Source organism: Oncorhynchus masou, chromosome 3 (assembly GCF_036934945.1).
Source record: "Oncorhynchus masou masou isolate Uvic2021 chromosome 3, UVic_Omas_1.1, whole genome shotgun sequence".
Lineage (NCBI taxonomy): Eukaryota > Metazoa > Chordata > Actinopteri > Salmoniformes > Salmonidae > Oncorhynchus > Oncorhynchus masou.
Window position 1 is genome coordinate 42,796,457 of NC_088214.1, and position 17,427 is coordinate 42,813,883.

Consider the following 17,427-nt stretch of genomic DNA (forward strand, 5'->3'; position numbering starts at 1 on the left):
TTTTTTTCATGAATAAGCCATCTGAGTTGATGAAAGATGGAGATTTCATTTAAAGTACTCCGTTTTTTTCTATCATTCTTTATATCATGAATCTTGGCTTCATAATACAGATTATTCAACTTTTTGTTTCTCATTTCTCAATTTGCAGTAAGTCAGCCAGTAAGATTTGCAGCCAGACTTATTAGTCACCCGTCTCTTTCAACCATTCCGATCAATCCTTAACAGTTTGTTTCTTAACAGGTGCATGTTTATCAATATTTGGAAGAAGCAATTTTATAAATGTATAATTTTTTTTTTTACCTTTATTTAACCAGGCAAGTCAGTTAAGAACAAATTCTTATTTTCAATGACAGCCTGGGAACAGTGGGTTGACTGCCTGTTCAGGGCCAGAACGACAGATTTGTACCTTGTCAGCTCGGGGGTTTGAAATTGCAACCTTCCGGTTACTAGTCCAACGCTCTAACCACTAGGCTACCCTGCCGCCCCAAAAAGTGCAGCATCTGGATGCTCCTCATTAATCACATCAGACCAACAAATATTTTTAACATCATCCACATAAGAGTCACCAGCAAAATCTTTTGTATGATCTCTTATACACAAATTTAGTCCCAGCTTTTGGAACTTTGTCTTTCCTGGATATAGCCACTATATTGTGATCACTGCATCCAACGTGTACGGATACAGCTTTAGAACAAAGTTCTACAGTATTAGTAAAAATGTGATCAATACATGTGGATGATTTTGTTCATATATTGTTTGTAAACACCCTGGTAAATTGATTAATGACCTGAACCAGATTACAGGCACTGGTTACAGTAAGAAGCTTCTCCTCGAGTGGACAGCTTAATGAAAACCAGTCAATATTCAGGTCCCCAAGAAAGTAGACCTCTCTGTTTACTTCACGTACACTATAAAAATAAAATCATTGCAAGTTTGATTAGTGTGGGAGAGGTGGATAAAAAATATTGTTATCAATCAATAATAACAAACTTGGCATTGACAACTTAGATGGAAAGCTACTGAGGACAGTAGCTGACTCTATAGCCACTCCTATCTGTCATATCTTTAATCTGAGCCTAGAGGAAAGTTTTTGTCCTCAGGCCTAGAGGGAAGCCAAAGTCATTCCGCTACCCAAGAGTGGTAAAGCGGCCTTTATAGGTTCTAACAGCAGACCTATCAGCTTGCTGCCAGCTTTTAGCAAACGTTTGGAAAAATGTATTACAAATTAACAACAGACTTTCAGGATGCTTATAGAGAAGGGCACTCAACATGTACCGCACTGACACAAATGACTAATGATTGGTTTGAAAGCAATTGATAATAAAAAGATTGTGGGAGCTGTACTGTTAGATTTCAGTGCAGCCTTTGATATTATTGACCATTACCTGTTGTTGAGAAAACATATGTGTTATGGCTTTTCAATCTCTGCCATATTGTGGATTCAGAGCTATCTATCTAATAGAACTCAAAGTTTTTTTTAAATGGAAGCCTCTCTAATGTCAAACATGTAAAGTGTGGTGTACTGCAAGGCAGTTCTCTTGGCCCTCTTTTCTATTTTTTACCAATTAACTGCCACTGGCATTAAACAAAGCATGTGTGTCCATGTATGCTGATGATTCAACTATATATGCATCAGCAACCACAGCGAAGTCACTGAAACCCTTATCAAAGAGTTGCAGTCTGTTTTGGAATGGGTGTCCAGTAACAAACTGGTACTGATCATCTCTAAAACCAAGAGCAATGTATTTGGTACAAATAACTCTAGACCTCAGCTGAATCTGCTAATGAATGGTGTGGCTGTTGAACAAGTTGAGGAGACTAAATGACTTGGTGTTACCCTAGATAGATGCAATGGTTGTAAAGATGGAGAGACGTTTGTCTGTAATAAAGAGATGCTCTGCTTTTTTGACACCACACTTCACAAGTCCTTCAGAACCGAGCAGCTTCCTTGCTCTTCGTTGTAATTAGAGGGATACTATTAATACTATGCATTTCAGTCTCTCTTGACTAAGAGTTGAGGAAAGACTGACTGCGTCACTTCTTGTTTTTGTAAGAAACATTGTGTTGGAAATTCCAAATTGTTTACATAGTCAACTTACTCACAGCACTGACACACACACTTACACCACCAGACATGCCACCAGTGTTCTTTTCACAGTCTCCAGGACCAGAACAAATTCAAGGAAACCTACAGTATTATACAGAGCCATGACTGCATTGCATGGAGCTCCCTTTCATTTTATAAAGCACATGTGAACAGCAGACCTGGTTTCAAAAAAACAAATAAAGCAACACCTCACGGTACAACACCATACTCACATGTATGTGTAACTGATAGATACACAAACACACACACACTACATGTTATTGTTTTTACGTGTATGTAAATTGTGAAGTATTTTGTCTGTAATGTCTTTTTCCTTATGTGTCGGACCCCAGTAAGACTAGCTGTCAACATCGGCGTCGGCTAATGGGGATCCTAATAAATCAAATCAAATAACAAAGTGGTTGAATACTTATTGACTCAAGACATTTCAACTTTACATTTTTTATTAATTTCTAAAAAATAAAAAAGTTTAAAAAAATAAAAAAAACATAATTCCACTTTGACATTATGGGGTATTATGTGTTGATCAGTGACAAAACATCTCTATTTATCCATTTTAAATTCAGGCTGTAGCACAACAAAATGTGGGGGAAAAATGAAAGCTGTGTGAATACCTTCTGAAGACACTGTCGAAAGGTACCATTATTATTAAGAGACAAGCTAACAGCAGAGCTACTGAGGCTACAGTCCTTAGATAGACAAAGTAGAAGAACCTACTGAATGGGTCCACTCACAAGTAGTAGTTGAGCTAAACAAGCATGTGAAAAGGGAAGTGTTTCAGCTGCCTACCAGGGGGAGATATTCAGGGACATAGCAGGGGCTAAATTCTTCTCAAGCTCGATCCCTCCTCAGGGTTTTGCCAGATCAATCTAGACAAGGAGAGTACTTTATACTTTCAACACTCCTTTTGCTAGGTACTTATTTAAAAGGCTCCCGTTTGGTCTCACTTCAGCACCAGAAGGTGTTCATAGGACAGTCCAACAGTGTGAGTGTGCACAAATATGGGGTCAGACCCTTGAATACACAACACAAGGTTGAAAGCAGCATTTGATCTAGCCAGAGCTAATGGGCTAAAGCTAAACGCGGACAAATGTGAATTCAGAAATAACCTACTTGGGTGAAAACTAACATGTGAAGGTGTTCAGATAGACACGAGCAAAGTGACAGGCATCAAGAACATACCCCCGTCTACCAACAAAGAGAGCGTACAAAGGTTCTTCAGTATGGTTAACTATGTGGGCACTGATGAGAAGACTACGGTGTAAAACTGTCGAGCGGTGTTGGAACAGTAACCACCAGAAAGAGTTTGAGGAGCTCAAGGCATTAATCATAACGGCTCCAATACTGAGGGTTCGACAGTGTGATGAAAAGCACAAAGCCAAAAGCTCAGCAGATGCCTCTAAAGCAGGTTGAGGGGAAGTGTTGTTACAGCAGTATGGCACTAGATGGCGCCCATTCGCATATGCCTCAAGGGCTCTGCTCAGATTGAGAAAGAGGCATTTTGACTGAAGTATGCATGTGAGAAATTCCATGTGTTTATCTATGGTAAGACAGTGTGGGGCTGAAACAGGTCATAAACCTTTGGTTACTATTGCAAAGAAGGGTCTAGCATACACACCACCAAGGGTACAGAGACTGCTTCTGAAACTTCTGAAACATGACAGGCCACAGGCCAGGGAAGGAATTGTTAGTGGCAGACACATTGTCCAGAGGTTTTGACAGCTCAGAACCAACCCAGATATACGAGCAGGACCAGACCATACCTGTAAACCTTATCAGAAAGAGTTGCTCAGTCTCAGATGAAATGTGGACAGTTATTTCACGTGCTACTGCAGAAGATGAGTGCTTGCAGAAGGTGATTCAAGCCATAACATGCAGGTGGTCTCTACAAGCTATACCACACCCTTGATGTCAATACAGGGATGAGCTATCTGTACTTGATGGAGTTCTGTTTAAGGGTTAAAACAATTGTGATACCAAGTGTTGCAGAAAACATGCTGATTAAAATGCTCAAGGGCCATCTAGGCATGGAAAAGTCAAAACGACGTGCAAAAACAATGTGTTATTCGGGCCCAAGGTGAATGATGATATAGAGCAGACAATCAGAGTCTGTGAAACATGCCCGAAATACAGGTCAAAACAGAGCAAAGAGCCAATGTGGGTTGAGGAAAACAACGTGTTGAAACCATGGGGGAAAGATCTCTTTGCGCTTGACGGCAAGAACGATGTTCTACTGATGGACTATTACTCTCATTACCCAGAGAGCTTTGCTGAAGGACACTACTGCTAGTCAGGTGATAACTCACATCAGATCATTCTTTGCTCGCCATGGAGTTGTGGACGTAGTCCGTACTGACTCCTCACAGTTCAGCTGTTCAGCTTTCAGTGATTTTGCTAAACTGTACGGGTTCAAGCATGTCACATCCAGCCCACTGTACCCACAGTGCAATGAGTTAGTCGAGAAAGGTGCCAAAACAATAAAACTACTGCTTAAGAAAGCACTCGACTCGAGGACAGATCCGAATCTCGCTTTGTTAAACTACAGGGCTACTCCACTAAAACATGGTCTGTCTCATGCAGAGGTGTTGTTCAACAGGAAACTCAAAACTAGGTTGCCAGCACCCCTAGAAACAGAGAAGGATGACAAGGTCATTCTTAACGAACAGAGATACATGTATCTAAGCCCATCATGATACGAGAGATAAGAACCTCTGTGAATACCAGTGAACCTCGTATTTAAAAGTTATTTTCCTCTAAACAATTGCTTGTTTTCTGTTTCATATGTTCAAAACCCATGCCCTCCGCAGGCTACCCTTTACCCTAGGCCTACTATAAGGAAGGCTGGTACAACAGCAATGCGTTGTCTTTTTTTTATCCTGACAATTTTATGATATCATTACATTTTCCATGTATTTCTTTGTTGTTGTTTTAAAAAAACGGATTGGTTTTAATACAATTAAACGAAAACCAGCAAACTTATTCGAATTATTCACCGTCCTGGTTTAATGGCGAGAACGTCCGTGGCGTGCCAACAATTCAACTTCTAGAAAAGTGTGTTTATGTGTTTATAAAACGTCGTAATCGGCAGCAGTTTAACAGAGTGGACATTCCCCCTTTCCCTTCATATTGGATCTTTATCCAGCTCCTGTGAAAAGTTACGATGAGTGAACAACACTCCATAGTCTACATTGCCTTTTCTGTATTTGTCACGCCCTGACCTTAGAGATCCTTTTGCGGTAAAAGGTGACGGAGCTAGAGCGCTGTTTGTCAGACCATGCGACATCCCGAAAATCGGTCTTCTCACAAAGTCGTCTGTAGAGTCCGAACGTTTTGAACTATAAACTATTATGACCCCCCTAGGCCTCACAATACTCATCTGAAGGGCCCCCAGTACCAGTTGAATGTATGTATGGAAAATGTATGGAAGTATATAAGGAGACTGTAGAGTGGCAAAAATAAGATTTAAAAAAAAAAAATTCTGATCTTTCTTATATCTGTAAATTAAAGGACAGATACTTCAGAACAAACTACCTCTAGATTATTTATTTTGGGACTGTTGTTACATATAGTGAATCTGTTATTCAATGCGTTTGTATGGGCTAACAGCAGTAATGACAACTCATTGAACACAATACATGAAAGACCTTAAATACACAACTTGAAGCAACCATATATTTAGCCCTGGAGCAGATTCTGATTAGTCAATGAGAGGCTAAGCCTCGACCCTCCCACAACTTGTTTATTCATCAAAACTCAGCACTTTCCGGCCAGCAACTGAGCCCATAATTATGGCTGTGAAAATAGCAACAATATTTCTGACACGCCCCTAACCTATAGAGCTACCGCCAGCACTTAGATGTACCATTTGCTTTACGTTTGTTAAAATAGAGCCGCAAGTTTAACAAAAGTAAACCTTGAATTTGCAGGTTTTAAATATCACCCTGGTAGCCAAGTTGATCTATTTTAAGAAATGCCATTGGTTGGTGGATATAAAGTCTAAGATAGTTGATAGGCTGATGCGAAATATGTTACAGGAAATAAACACTGCCCCCTTTTCAGGTTAGCATAGAGCTAAATGTGCCAGGTTATGTAATGGGAACAGCTAACATGTAGCGTATTATCACCTGCAACAATGTTGACAATTTCAATTGGCTGATGCGCATTATGAGATGGAGAAAAACTTTTTCTAACGTTCACAAGTATAGACCCAAGATGTTCCCCTATTGTTTATGAAATTTCCATCACACACACACACACACACACACACACACACACACACACACACACACACACACACACACACACACACACACACACACACACACACACACACACACACACACACACACACACCTTACTTCTGTGGAAAATAAGCAAAGTGTTGTCTAATAGGCTTGAGATGCACACAGTCACACATAGTCACACAAGTCTCTCAGTTGAGCACCTGATTCCCCTTTTTGTTCGAGCTGGTCTGACGTACGTTTTGGGTACACTTTCATTCTATTAGTCCCACATCCCCCATGCATGTTTTATGGGAGAGGTTTATGAATCTAGAGAAGATGAATAATGTTCTCCTTTCTGCTGTTGTTTAGCTTTGCGGTCAGAGGCCATTGTATGAGTGCTAATCGGCTGTCTGGTGGTGAAAACAGTGTTTTCCCCTTGATCGACCCCAGAGTTCACACGGGCCATCGGATTTATTTTTTTACTTCAGCACTGTGGCTGTTTTGTTGTTGTTCAGTTTTCTGGTATTGCAAACCACACGCATCCTTAGTTTTAGGCAAACAATATATTACTAAGGGGAGGGGTGTCCCTTTCTGTCCAATGAGGTAGTTTATGTGCAAGATTTCTGTCCCTTTTGGGCAACAATTCTCAGAAGCAACATTTCTGTAAAGCATCACTCTTATCTCTTGCTCACATTTTTCTGCAGTTAAAGTTAACCTGCATGAACATTTGCAAATAAACAATAGAAGAACAGTTTCTCCGGATTACAATTAGTCCAATGATTTGAGTCAGGGAGAATAGCCAGATGCTGGATATAGGACTTATATAAATAGTCAAAAGCCATGGAAATTATTACAAGTGTCACATAGGAAGGGAAGGATTGTATGAGCATTAGTCATTGACAGAAAAGAGGGAAGTTGGAAGAGAGACAAAGCCAAAGCTGCGGGTAGAACAACAAGAGAGGGCCTATTAACTAACTTGTCGTTTTGGAGAATGTCGCTGTATCCAGAGCTTAGCTTCAATGTGGACCATGGTTACTTGGAGGGGCTGGTACGAGGACTGAAGGCCGGGATACTGACTCGGTCCGACTATCACAACCTGGCCCAATGTGACACACTAGAGGGTAAGCTGAGGTTTTTGTATTGTGGAATGTTTTGTTTACCAATTACGGTCTATAACCCACTGTGTAATTTGCAGTATTTGGCTTTACGTATAGTTTGCAATTACACAGATATCCATATATTGAGTAAGTCAGTGCAATGCGATTTTTTTGCACAATGCGGTTTGCTTGAATTCCAGCCTAAACTGTGGCTGGAATGTGTGTGAGTGTGGATGCGTGTGTACATGGGAGCAAGTGTGTGTGTACTCCTCGTTAGTCGTCATCATCCTCACCAAACAATGGAAGCGAGTTATGGGCAGTTTGACCGGGGTCAATTATAGTCTTTAAAATAGAGTGATTATGACCCATAACTTTAAAGGTTAACTTCCAGTCAACAACTGGGACTGACTGGAATTACAGATTTGGACAAGCAAAATTCAATGTGACTTATGAAAGACATAAAACATCATTTCACAGTTTTACAGACAAATAGAAATGCATACTTTTTTTATGTGTCTCGAAAATATTTCGAATTCTGTCTTTGTCGTTGACGAAACGTGTTATCGTTCTGCAATATTAACTTTTGGGTTTGTTATCATTCACCAACATTCACTATTGAATTGGCTCTAAAATAGTGAACTGGACCAAAATAGTATTTTCAACACTTAGGCTGCTATAATTAATATTGCTACACCTAGGGGTACTCAGATTGTTATTGGAGTTGCCAGCACCACAAGGCACCCTCATGGAATCAATGGTTCAATCTCCTGTCCACGTATGACATGTGTCTTTTAACAATATCTCAATGTAGACATGAAGCTGCACCTGCAGAGTACAGACTACGGCAGCCTCCTGACCGCTGGGAACGAGGACCTGACCGTGTCTCTCATTGATCACAGACTGAAAGAGAACATTCTGACTGAGTTCCGCTGCCTACGCGCTCACTCCCTACCGCCCCTCTCCACCTTCCTCGACTACATCACGTAGGAGTGTTCTAATAAATCACTTCTGTCTGGCTATCTATCTGTCCATCTCTGTAGGCCTGCCTCTCTGTCTTCCGGAATCTATACACCTTCCTTGACTAAGTACCTTCCTTGTATGCCAGTAATCTATACACCTTCCTTGACTAAATACCTTCCTTGTATGCCAGTAATCTATACACCTTCCTTGACTAAGTACCTTCCTTGTATGCCAGTAATCTATACACCTTCCTTGACTAAGTACCTTCCTTGTATGCCAGTAATCTATACACCTTCCTTGACTAAGTACCTTCCTTGTATGCCAGTAATCTATACACCTTCCTTGACTAAGTACCTTCCTTGTATGCCAGTAATCTATACACCCTCCTTGACTAAATACCTTCCTTGTATGCCAGTAATCTATACACCTTCCTTGACTAAGTACCTTCTTTGTATGCCAGTAATCTATACACCCTCCTTGACTAAATACCTTCCTTGTATGCCAGTAATCTATACACCTTCCTTAACTAAGTACCTTCCTTGTATGCCAGTAATCTATACACCCTCCTTGACTAAATACCTTCCTTGTATGCCAGTAATCTATACACCTTCCTTGACTAAGTACCTTCCTTGTATGCCAGTAATCTATACACCCTCCTTGACTAAATACCTTCCTTGTATGCCAGTAATCTATACACCTTCCTTGACTAAGTACCTTCCTTGTATGCCAGTAATCTATACACCTTCCTTGACTAAGTACCTTGCTTGTATGCCAGTAATCTTACAGCTCCAAATGTATTACACATTTTTACAAATCTGAGATATGCGAAACACAAGTACTAGAGGGTCAACTTTTTTACTTGTTCTATACTTTATCTCACCAAGTTCATTTCCCCCCTTTTCCTCCTCTCCTTCCTCTTCTTGCAATCTATTTGGCCGTCAATGAATATTTTCCAGTGAACCATTGAGAAACTGAACAAAATCATAAAGTGTTGGGATGTTGGATGGAATTACGTAAGGAGGAAAATGAATCATATGAAAAGAAATGGAACTAGGTCCACATTCTCTCCCCTGTATGTCCTTATCTCCTCCCTGTTGCAGTTACAGTTACATGATTGACAACGTGGTGATGTTGATCACCGGTGCCCTAAAGCAGAGGGATGTGGCAGAGCTTCTGCCACGGTGCCACCCACTGGGAATGTTTGACCAAATGGCAGCGGTTGGCATCGCCCGCACACCCGCTGAGCTCTACTGTGCCATCCTGGTGGACACACCTCTGGGTAATCACTACAGTGGGCATATTCTGTGGGCATCAGTGGGCATCTGTGCCAGTGGGACTGACTAATAAATATCAATTTGACTATCTATAATGTAAATATCTATGAAAACCTTTGAATATCTAGTGTAATATGACTATGAAATCCAAAACATGCCTCATGAATATTATGTTGACAAAATACATTAATTTTTTTGCTTGTTTTTGGAATCTTTATCGTTAGGCTTCCTTATTAATAAGCTATAAGTCATTTATTGACCAGAATGTCCACTCACCTAGTTTTCTGGAGCTTACCGCAAGCAGTGCATTAAAAGGCATCATGCTTGCACTATTTAGAAGCGAGTAGGCTTCCCCTGAAGAGGGTACGTAATAAATCAGAGGATGGCTTAACATTGCCTCCTGCTGCTCACCAGTATCAACCCTGTGGCTGCAACTTTTCCTATTGCTATGAAGGTTTATGGACGTGTCAGCGTTCTGGGTCTGGGTTTATTACACTCTCATCTATACACTCTCAGAAACAAAAGGGTTCTTCGACTGTCCCCATAGGAGAACCCTTTTGGGTTCTGTCAAACCCTCTGTGGAAAAGGTTCTACATGGAACACAAAAGGGTTCTACCTAGTCACAAAAAAGGGTTCTACAAAGGGTTCTCCTATGTGGACAGCCGGAGAACCATTTCAGGTTCTAGATGGCGCCTTTTTTTTTCTAAGAGTGTATATGTGCTACTTTGTCTTTTCAGCTCTGTTCTTCCAGGATGCTGTGTCTGAGGCCAACCTGGATGAGATGGGGGCTGAGATCATGAGAAACAAACTGTACAAGGTGATGTGGCATCAAATCAATTGAATGTAAAAACATCTCTGCATTTCCTCACATTTTGAGCACCACCATACACAGGCATGGATTGAATCTGGTCTCCAAAATGTCATGTAAATCAAATCAAATGTTATTTGTTACATGTGCCGAATACAACAATAGCTTACAGTGAAATGCTTACTTAACCAACAATGCAGTTTTAAGAAAAACAAATAGAAATAACAAATAATTAAGGAGAAACAAATACAGTAGCGAGGCTATATACAGGCGGTTCTGGTACAGAGTACATTTAATCGAGACTTAAATGGTACTGTTGACTGATACAATACAACTGTGATACAATGCTGGAAGAGTGTAGAATGAACACAATGTATTTACCGTATGTAAATGTATATTGTATGATATTTGAATGCATACATACCATTGTGGAGGTTCGAATTGAGGTGGTCAATGTACTGTTGAGGAATGGAGCAGTTGTAAAGGAGTACATTGGAAAATGGTCCCTGGGTAGAGGACTTTTCCCCATTGGGGTCTGGATATCATAGTATTTTGCTCTAGGAAGGGCCAACTTTCATCTTAGGTAAAATAGTCATTTCGGCTTCCGTTAGCCATTTTGGTCCAGGGAGATCACAAGGCCATTGACCTGTTGAGCAGCTGCTTCTAGGAGGGACCTCATATCATCTGTTGGTTTCAGACAGGTTGAAATGTGACCATCATGCTTGCAGGAGGTTCGATACCCTTGTTGCTGGGAGGTCCATTGGTCATCTTTCATGGTACTATTGCCCAAGGAGGTCAGAGGGTTGTCTACCAGTGGAGCAGGGAGCAAGGAGGTCCAAATGTCTTCCACTGGCTGGGATTCCATGTTCCAGAATTTGGTTGTCCTGTCAAGATGGTTGGTCTACCAGGGGAGCATGTTGTTTGAGGGAGGTCTGGATGACACCCACAACTGGTGCTGTGTCCTCGAACAAGGCCGGGATCTCATCTGCCAGCAGAACAACTTCCTCCAAGGGGATCAAAACAACAGGAACCTGTAGATGTTCTTGGGCCAGAGTCTGAGTAGCTGGCTGGTCTGGAGTCTGAGTCTTGTTGCCCTGTGGAGATGATTGGTCCAGAGTCTGCTTTTCCTCTACCAGGGTAGATGGTTGCTGGCTGTCTTAGCCAGGCTGTCCTAGCTAACTGTAATGAGAGAGCTCAGTATTCCAATGTATTTGTGTTGATGTCATAATCAGTGGGTCATGGCATCAGGGTCCCAATTCTGTCTTTGACTTCTAAGGTCATAACATCACAGTGAAAGTGTCTGTGAGATCTGGTAAAGCCATAACTATCAATACATTTTTTTAAATATATTTAAAAAAACAAACGGAACAGAATAGAATAGGCAAACTTTGTTGGGGTGGATCTAAAATAAACAAATGTGGCAAAAGACAAAATACTCTAAAATACACTAATAGACAGAAATGTTTCACAGAATCTTAACCTTTATACAGGGCTAGGAATGAGTCTGTTCCCTCTAAAAACATGCTGCCAAACAAACTATTTAATAAGGTCCTGTTGTCACATCATAACATTTTCAATTCAAAAACCTAGAGAAATCTGTGTGTGTGTGTGTGTGTGTGTGTGTGTGTGTGTGTGTGTGTGTGTGTGTGTGTGTGTGTGTGTGTGTGTGTGTGTGTGTGTGTGTGTGTGTGTGTGTGTGTATATATATGCTGCATGTGTTTATACAACTAAATCAAAGTTGAAGCAAATAAAAACATTTAAGCATACACTCAACTAAATAACAGAGGTCACACACTAGCTTCGCCAGTAAATCAAGGATCATTTAAATCACAGTGTTAAAAATCATTGAGTTATATTGACTCTACTGCGAGTTATCTTGACCCTCAAGAGAGTGATACACACCCTGGAGTTAATGTTGATAACTGGAGTTCACTGAGGCGGAATACTTTTAACCAGACAGGGAGTTAAATCTATGGAGTCATCCACAGATGTGGGAGGGGCCTCAGTGTTTATATTTCCCAGCATGCTTTGTTGCAGGTTGATTTTTAGAATTGTTTGTTTCATTATCTGTGTTTTCGCATTGATTGTAAGTGGTTTGATTTATAACAACCGTTAGTGGGAAAGTTGTTTCAATTAACACAGTGTAGGTCAGTGGTCACCAACCTTTTCTAAGTCAAGATCACTTTCGCAGTCAAAAAGCAAGCAGAGATCTGCTGTACAGATTTTTTTATATATTTCTTTACTGTTAACCGCACAGAAACCTTTTTATAGGAATGAGGTTTGGACTGTAGGCCTAATACATATCACAGCATATTGGCTATATGATTGGCCTGCCAATGTTGTTAATCAGACCATATTATATTTCAAAACTCGAGCTTTGATAACAAAATAGATCAGTTGGTTCAGCACTTGTGAGGCACTGTGGAGCATGAATTGAAATCATTTGCCTTTTTATTTTGCTGGAGTGATGGTACCTGCATCTGATGGTCGGCGAGGTCAAGTCACCACGTCAGTGATCTTCAGTGATCATCACTCTGTCACTTCTCGGTTGCAAAAATGATACACTGTTCGCTCAATTTCAGTTTATGTGATAAAACAAGAACTGAATAGCTTCACCTAGCTTCCACATTCTAGGAAATTCTAGGTGTAGTACCTTTAACTCATTACCAGAGTAAACACAAAATGGGGGTGGGACCATATAAGCCCCAAAATAGTGTTACATTTGACTCCATGGGGGTTAAATTAACTCTTGCGATTTTACTGTGTAGATCCTAAACGTTGATTTGATTTATAGTCAAGCACTGCTAAAATGGTGATTGCTCTTAAGCTTATTTTCCTGACGGTGATCATGTTTATTGTTTACGTCATCCTTTAGAAAAGTGAATACAAGAAACAGAAACGTTTGTTTCTATGGTTTAGATCTGAAAGTGTCTTTTCATTTTAAACAGGCTTATTTGGAGGCATTCTACAAATTCTGTCAGGAGAGTGGAGGAGCCACAAAGAACATCATGTGTCCTATCCTGGAGGTATTCTAAACCAGTCGTTCCTCTAACCTGGGACATCACCAGTTACAGTTTGAATGAGTTGTTTTATGGTGTGTGTCTGTGTGTGTTTTCAGAGTGTATATGTACTGTAAACTTATACTGCATGTGTTTACCCTCTCTATTTGTCTGCGGTCTATTTGTTTAACCTTTACATGTGGCCCTTTATATTTTCGCTCTCTCTCTGTCTGTGTTTTATATGTGTGTGTGTGTGTGTGTTTGCCAGTGAGCTTCTATGTGTTACCCCTCTGTGGGGATTTGTGGTTTACTCCCTGTGTGTATGTTGCAGTTTGAGGCCGACCGGCGTGCGTTCATCATCACAGTGAACTCGTTCGGGACAGACCTGAGTGGGGTGGGGAGGAGCGCCCTGTACCCCTCCTGTGGGAGACTGTACCCCGAGGGGCTCCGTCTCTTGGCCAGGGCAGAGGACTACGAGCAGGTCAAAGCTGTGGCCGACTACTACCCTGTGAGTTTCAAAGCAATGGAAGAATGTCAATAAAATGACAATGGCAACCCAAACTAGGCATTACATTTAGGACAACTCTAGGCAGTCCCTCTGTGTTTCAGGGTTCTTCTGTTCGGTGCCTAATGAACGCATCCCCCATCAGTTGGACTACTACTGTATAATTAAAGTAAGATCTATAATGCAGGGTTTAACTTAACTCGAGAATTACACCTTCTGAATATTTGTTTTATTTCTATACTCTCTGTGCTGCTGCGTTTTGGATGAGTACGCCCTGTTTATGCAGTGAATCAGACTACTGCAACATGGTTTCAGCTGACTACAGTCTGACTACTGTCTGATACTGTTGTATTAGATGCATCATGTCTTATAGTTATTATGTCTTATTAGTTGATATGATTTTGATATCCTCCAGGACTATAAACTCATATTTGATGAACCTGAGGCAGGATCCTCCAGAACCCTGGAGGACAGATTCTTTGAGCGGGAGGTAAGATTCATCTCATGCAATACATTCAGACTGGAGGATGTGGTCTATATGCACATTCTACACTACCGTTCAAAAGTTTGGGGTCACTTCGAAATGGCCTTGTTTTTTAAAGAAAAGCCTATTTTGTCCATTAAAATAACATCAAATTGATCAGAAAGACAGCATAGACATTGTTAATGTTGTAAATGACTATTGTAGCTGGAAACGGCTGATTTCTTATGGAATATCTACATAGACGTACAGAGGCCTCATTATAGCAAGAGGACAAGTACATTAGATTGTCTAGTTTGAGAAACAGACACCTCACAAGTCCTCAACTGGCAGCTTCATTAAATAGTACCCGCAAAACACCAGTCTCAACGTCAACAGTGAAGAGGCGACTCTGGGATGCTGGCCTTCTAGACAGAGTTGCAAAGAAAAAGCCATATCTCAGACTGGTCCGTAAAACGAAAATATTAAGATGGGCAAAATAACACAGACACACAAGAGGAAGATTGGAAAAAGTGTTATGGACAGACTAATCTAAGTTTGAGGTGTTCAGATCACAAAGAAGAACATTCGTGAGATGCAGAAAAAATGAAAAGATGCTGGAGGAATGCTTGACGCCATCTGTCAAGCATGGTGGAGGCAATGTGATGGTCTGGGGGTGCTTTGGTGGTGGTAAAGTGGGAGATTTGTACAGGGTAAAAGGGATCTTGAAGAAGGAAGGCTATCACTCCATTTTGCAACGCCATGTCATACCCTGTGGACGGAGCTTAATTGGAGCCAATTTCCTCCAACAACAGGACAATGACCCAAAGCACAGCTCCAAACTATGCAATAACTATTTAGGGAAGGAGCAGTCAGCTGGTATTCTGAGTCACTGGATCTTAACCCTATTGACCTCACAGGGTAGTAGAAGTGCCCATCAAGCCAATCCAACTTGTGGGAGGTGCTTCAGGAAGCATGGGGTGAAATTTATTCAGATTTCCTCAACAAATTGACAACTAGGATGCCAAAGGTCTGTAGGCCAGTAATTGCTGCAAATGGAAGGTTCTTTGACGAAAGCAAAGTTTGAAGGACACAATTCATTAAAAATCATTATTTATTACCTTGTCAACGTCTTGACTATACTTCCTATTCATTTTGCAACTCATTTCACGGAAAACAAGGACATCTCTTAAGTGACCCCAAACTTTTGAAAGGTAGTGTACATTCGACATGATTCTCTCTCTCAGGTGAAGCTGAACACGCTGGCCTTTATGGAGCAGTTCCATTTGGGCGTGTTCTATTCCTACCTCAAGCTGAAGGAGCAGGAGGCTCGCAACATCGTCTGGATCGCAGAGTGTGTCACACAGAGACAAAAGTCTAAGATCGACAACTACATCCCCATCTTCTAAAGGACGAACACACTGTCTGTTGGAGCGGTTACACACCTTTTTTTGTAGTAGTAGTAATATTAGCAACGGTTGTCAAAATTGATAACAGGTTCAAAACATACAGTTCTGATCAATGTAACAGCTGCATAGGTATGCAACTTTTTATTTTTATAAACAAAAGGCTTCAAATATTGACTGTATTATAGCACATGAACAATTGTATAATGAGAGACAGAACAATCTATGGAATCCAGACATTTTGGTGGGACTTTAGGTGTACAATTGCATGTCAAATATATAAAAAATAAAAATTCTCTAATCCAATCAAATTGTACTTGTCACGTACACAGTTTACGGCAGGTATAAAAGGTGCAGTGAAATCCTTTTGTCCTAACTCCCTCAACAATGCAGTACGTTCGTACGTTTGTGTATAAGGGTTGGATGTGTGGGTAGTCGGTGCCAATAATATCTAAGTGTAGATGGTCTCTAAGGTGTAGGTTTCTCCAGGGAGACAGCTAGGGTTAGCTCAGCAGTCTGATGGCCTGGTGGTAGTAGCTGTCGTGGAGCCTGTTGGTCCGAGACCCGATAATCCGATACCGCTTGTCAGATGGTAACAAAGTGAACAGTCTCGGCTAGCTCGCCTGGCTGGAGTCCTTGACGATCTTTCACACCTTCCTCAGATACCGTGTAGATGTCTTGGAGGGCTAGGAGGTCACCCCTAGTAATGTATTGGGCCGTCTGCACCATCTTCTGTAGGGCCTTTCGGTTAAAGACAACGCAGGTGCCGTACCAGGTGGTAATGCAGCCGGTCAAGATGCTTCCGTTTGCGGAGCTGTAGCACTTCTTGAGGACCCGAGGGCCCATGCCTAATTCCTTCAGTCGCCTGGAGGGTGAAGTAGCACTTCTTGAGGACCCGAGGGCCCATGCCTAATTCCTTCAGTCGCCTGGAGGGTGAAGTAGCACTTCTTGAGGACCCGGGGGCCCATGCCTAATTTCTTCAGTCACCTGGAGGGTGAAGTAGCACTTCTTGAGGACCCGAGGGCCCATGCCTAATTCCTTCAGTCGCCTGGAGGGTGAAGTAGCACTTCTTGAGGACCCGGGGGCCCATGCCTAATTCCTTCAGTCGCCTGGAGGGTGAAGTAGCACTTCTTGAGGACCCGAGGGCCCATGCCTAATTCCTTCAGTCGCCTGGAGGGTGAAGTAGCACTTCTTGAGGACCCGAGGGCCCATGCCTAATTCCTTCAGTCGCCTGGAGGGTGAAGTAGCACTTCTTGAGGACCCGAGGGCCCATGCCTAATTCCTTCAGTCGCCTGGAGGGTGAAGTAGCACTTCTTGAGGACCCGAGGGCCCATGCCTAATTTCTTCAGTCGCCTGGAGGGTGAAGTAGCACTTCTTGAGGACCCGAGGGCCCATGCCTAATTCCTTCAGTCGCCTGGAGGGTGAAGTAGCACTTCTTGAGGACCCGAGGGCCCATGCCTAATTCCTTCAGTCGCCTGGAGGGTGAAGTAGCACTTCTTGAGGACCCGAGGGCCCATGCCTAATTCCTTCAGTCGCCTGGAGGGTGAAGTAGCACTTCTTGAGGACCCGAGGGCCCATGCCTAATTCC

General features: G+C 41.8%; 1 protein-coding gene across 1 annotated transcript; it reads left to right on the forward strand.

Annotated features, from left to right (window-relative positions):
- Window positions 1-7,216: 7,216 nt before the first annotated feature.
- LOC135517286 (V-type proton ATPase subunit d 1-like) lies at window positions 7,217-16,071 on the forward strand. Its single transcript, XM_064941452.1, has 8 exons — window positions 7,217-7,451; window positions 8,239-8,410; window positions 9,488-9,666; window positions 10,399-10,478; window positions 13,418-13,495; window positions 13,800-13,976; window positions 14,389-14,463; window positions 15,681-16,071. Exons 1-8 carry the CDS (start codon window positions 7,322-7,324, stop codon window positions 15,840-15,842), a joined length of 1,053 nt encoding a protein of 350 aa, XP_064797524.1. The 5' UTR covers window positions 7,217-7,321; the 3' UTR covers window positions 15,843-16,071.
- The last annotated feature ends 1,356 nt before the right edge of the window (window positions 16,072-17,427 follow it).

Bases quoted from the DNA above. Each gene is read 5' to 3' on its own strand.
- LOC135517286 (XM_064941452.1), top strand. From the start codon at position 7,322: ATGTCGCTGTATCCAGAGCTTAGCTTCAATGTGGACCATGGTTACTTG. The intron at 7,452-8,238 runs GTAAGCTGAGGT...ATCTCAATGTAG, and splicing joins CCAATGTGACACACTAGAGG to ACATGAAGCTGCACCTGCAG. The intron at 8,411-9,487 runs GTAGGAGTGTTC...TCCCTGTTGCAG, and splicing joins ACCTTCCTCGACTACATCAC to TTACAGTTACATGATTGACA.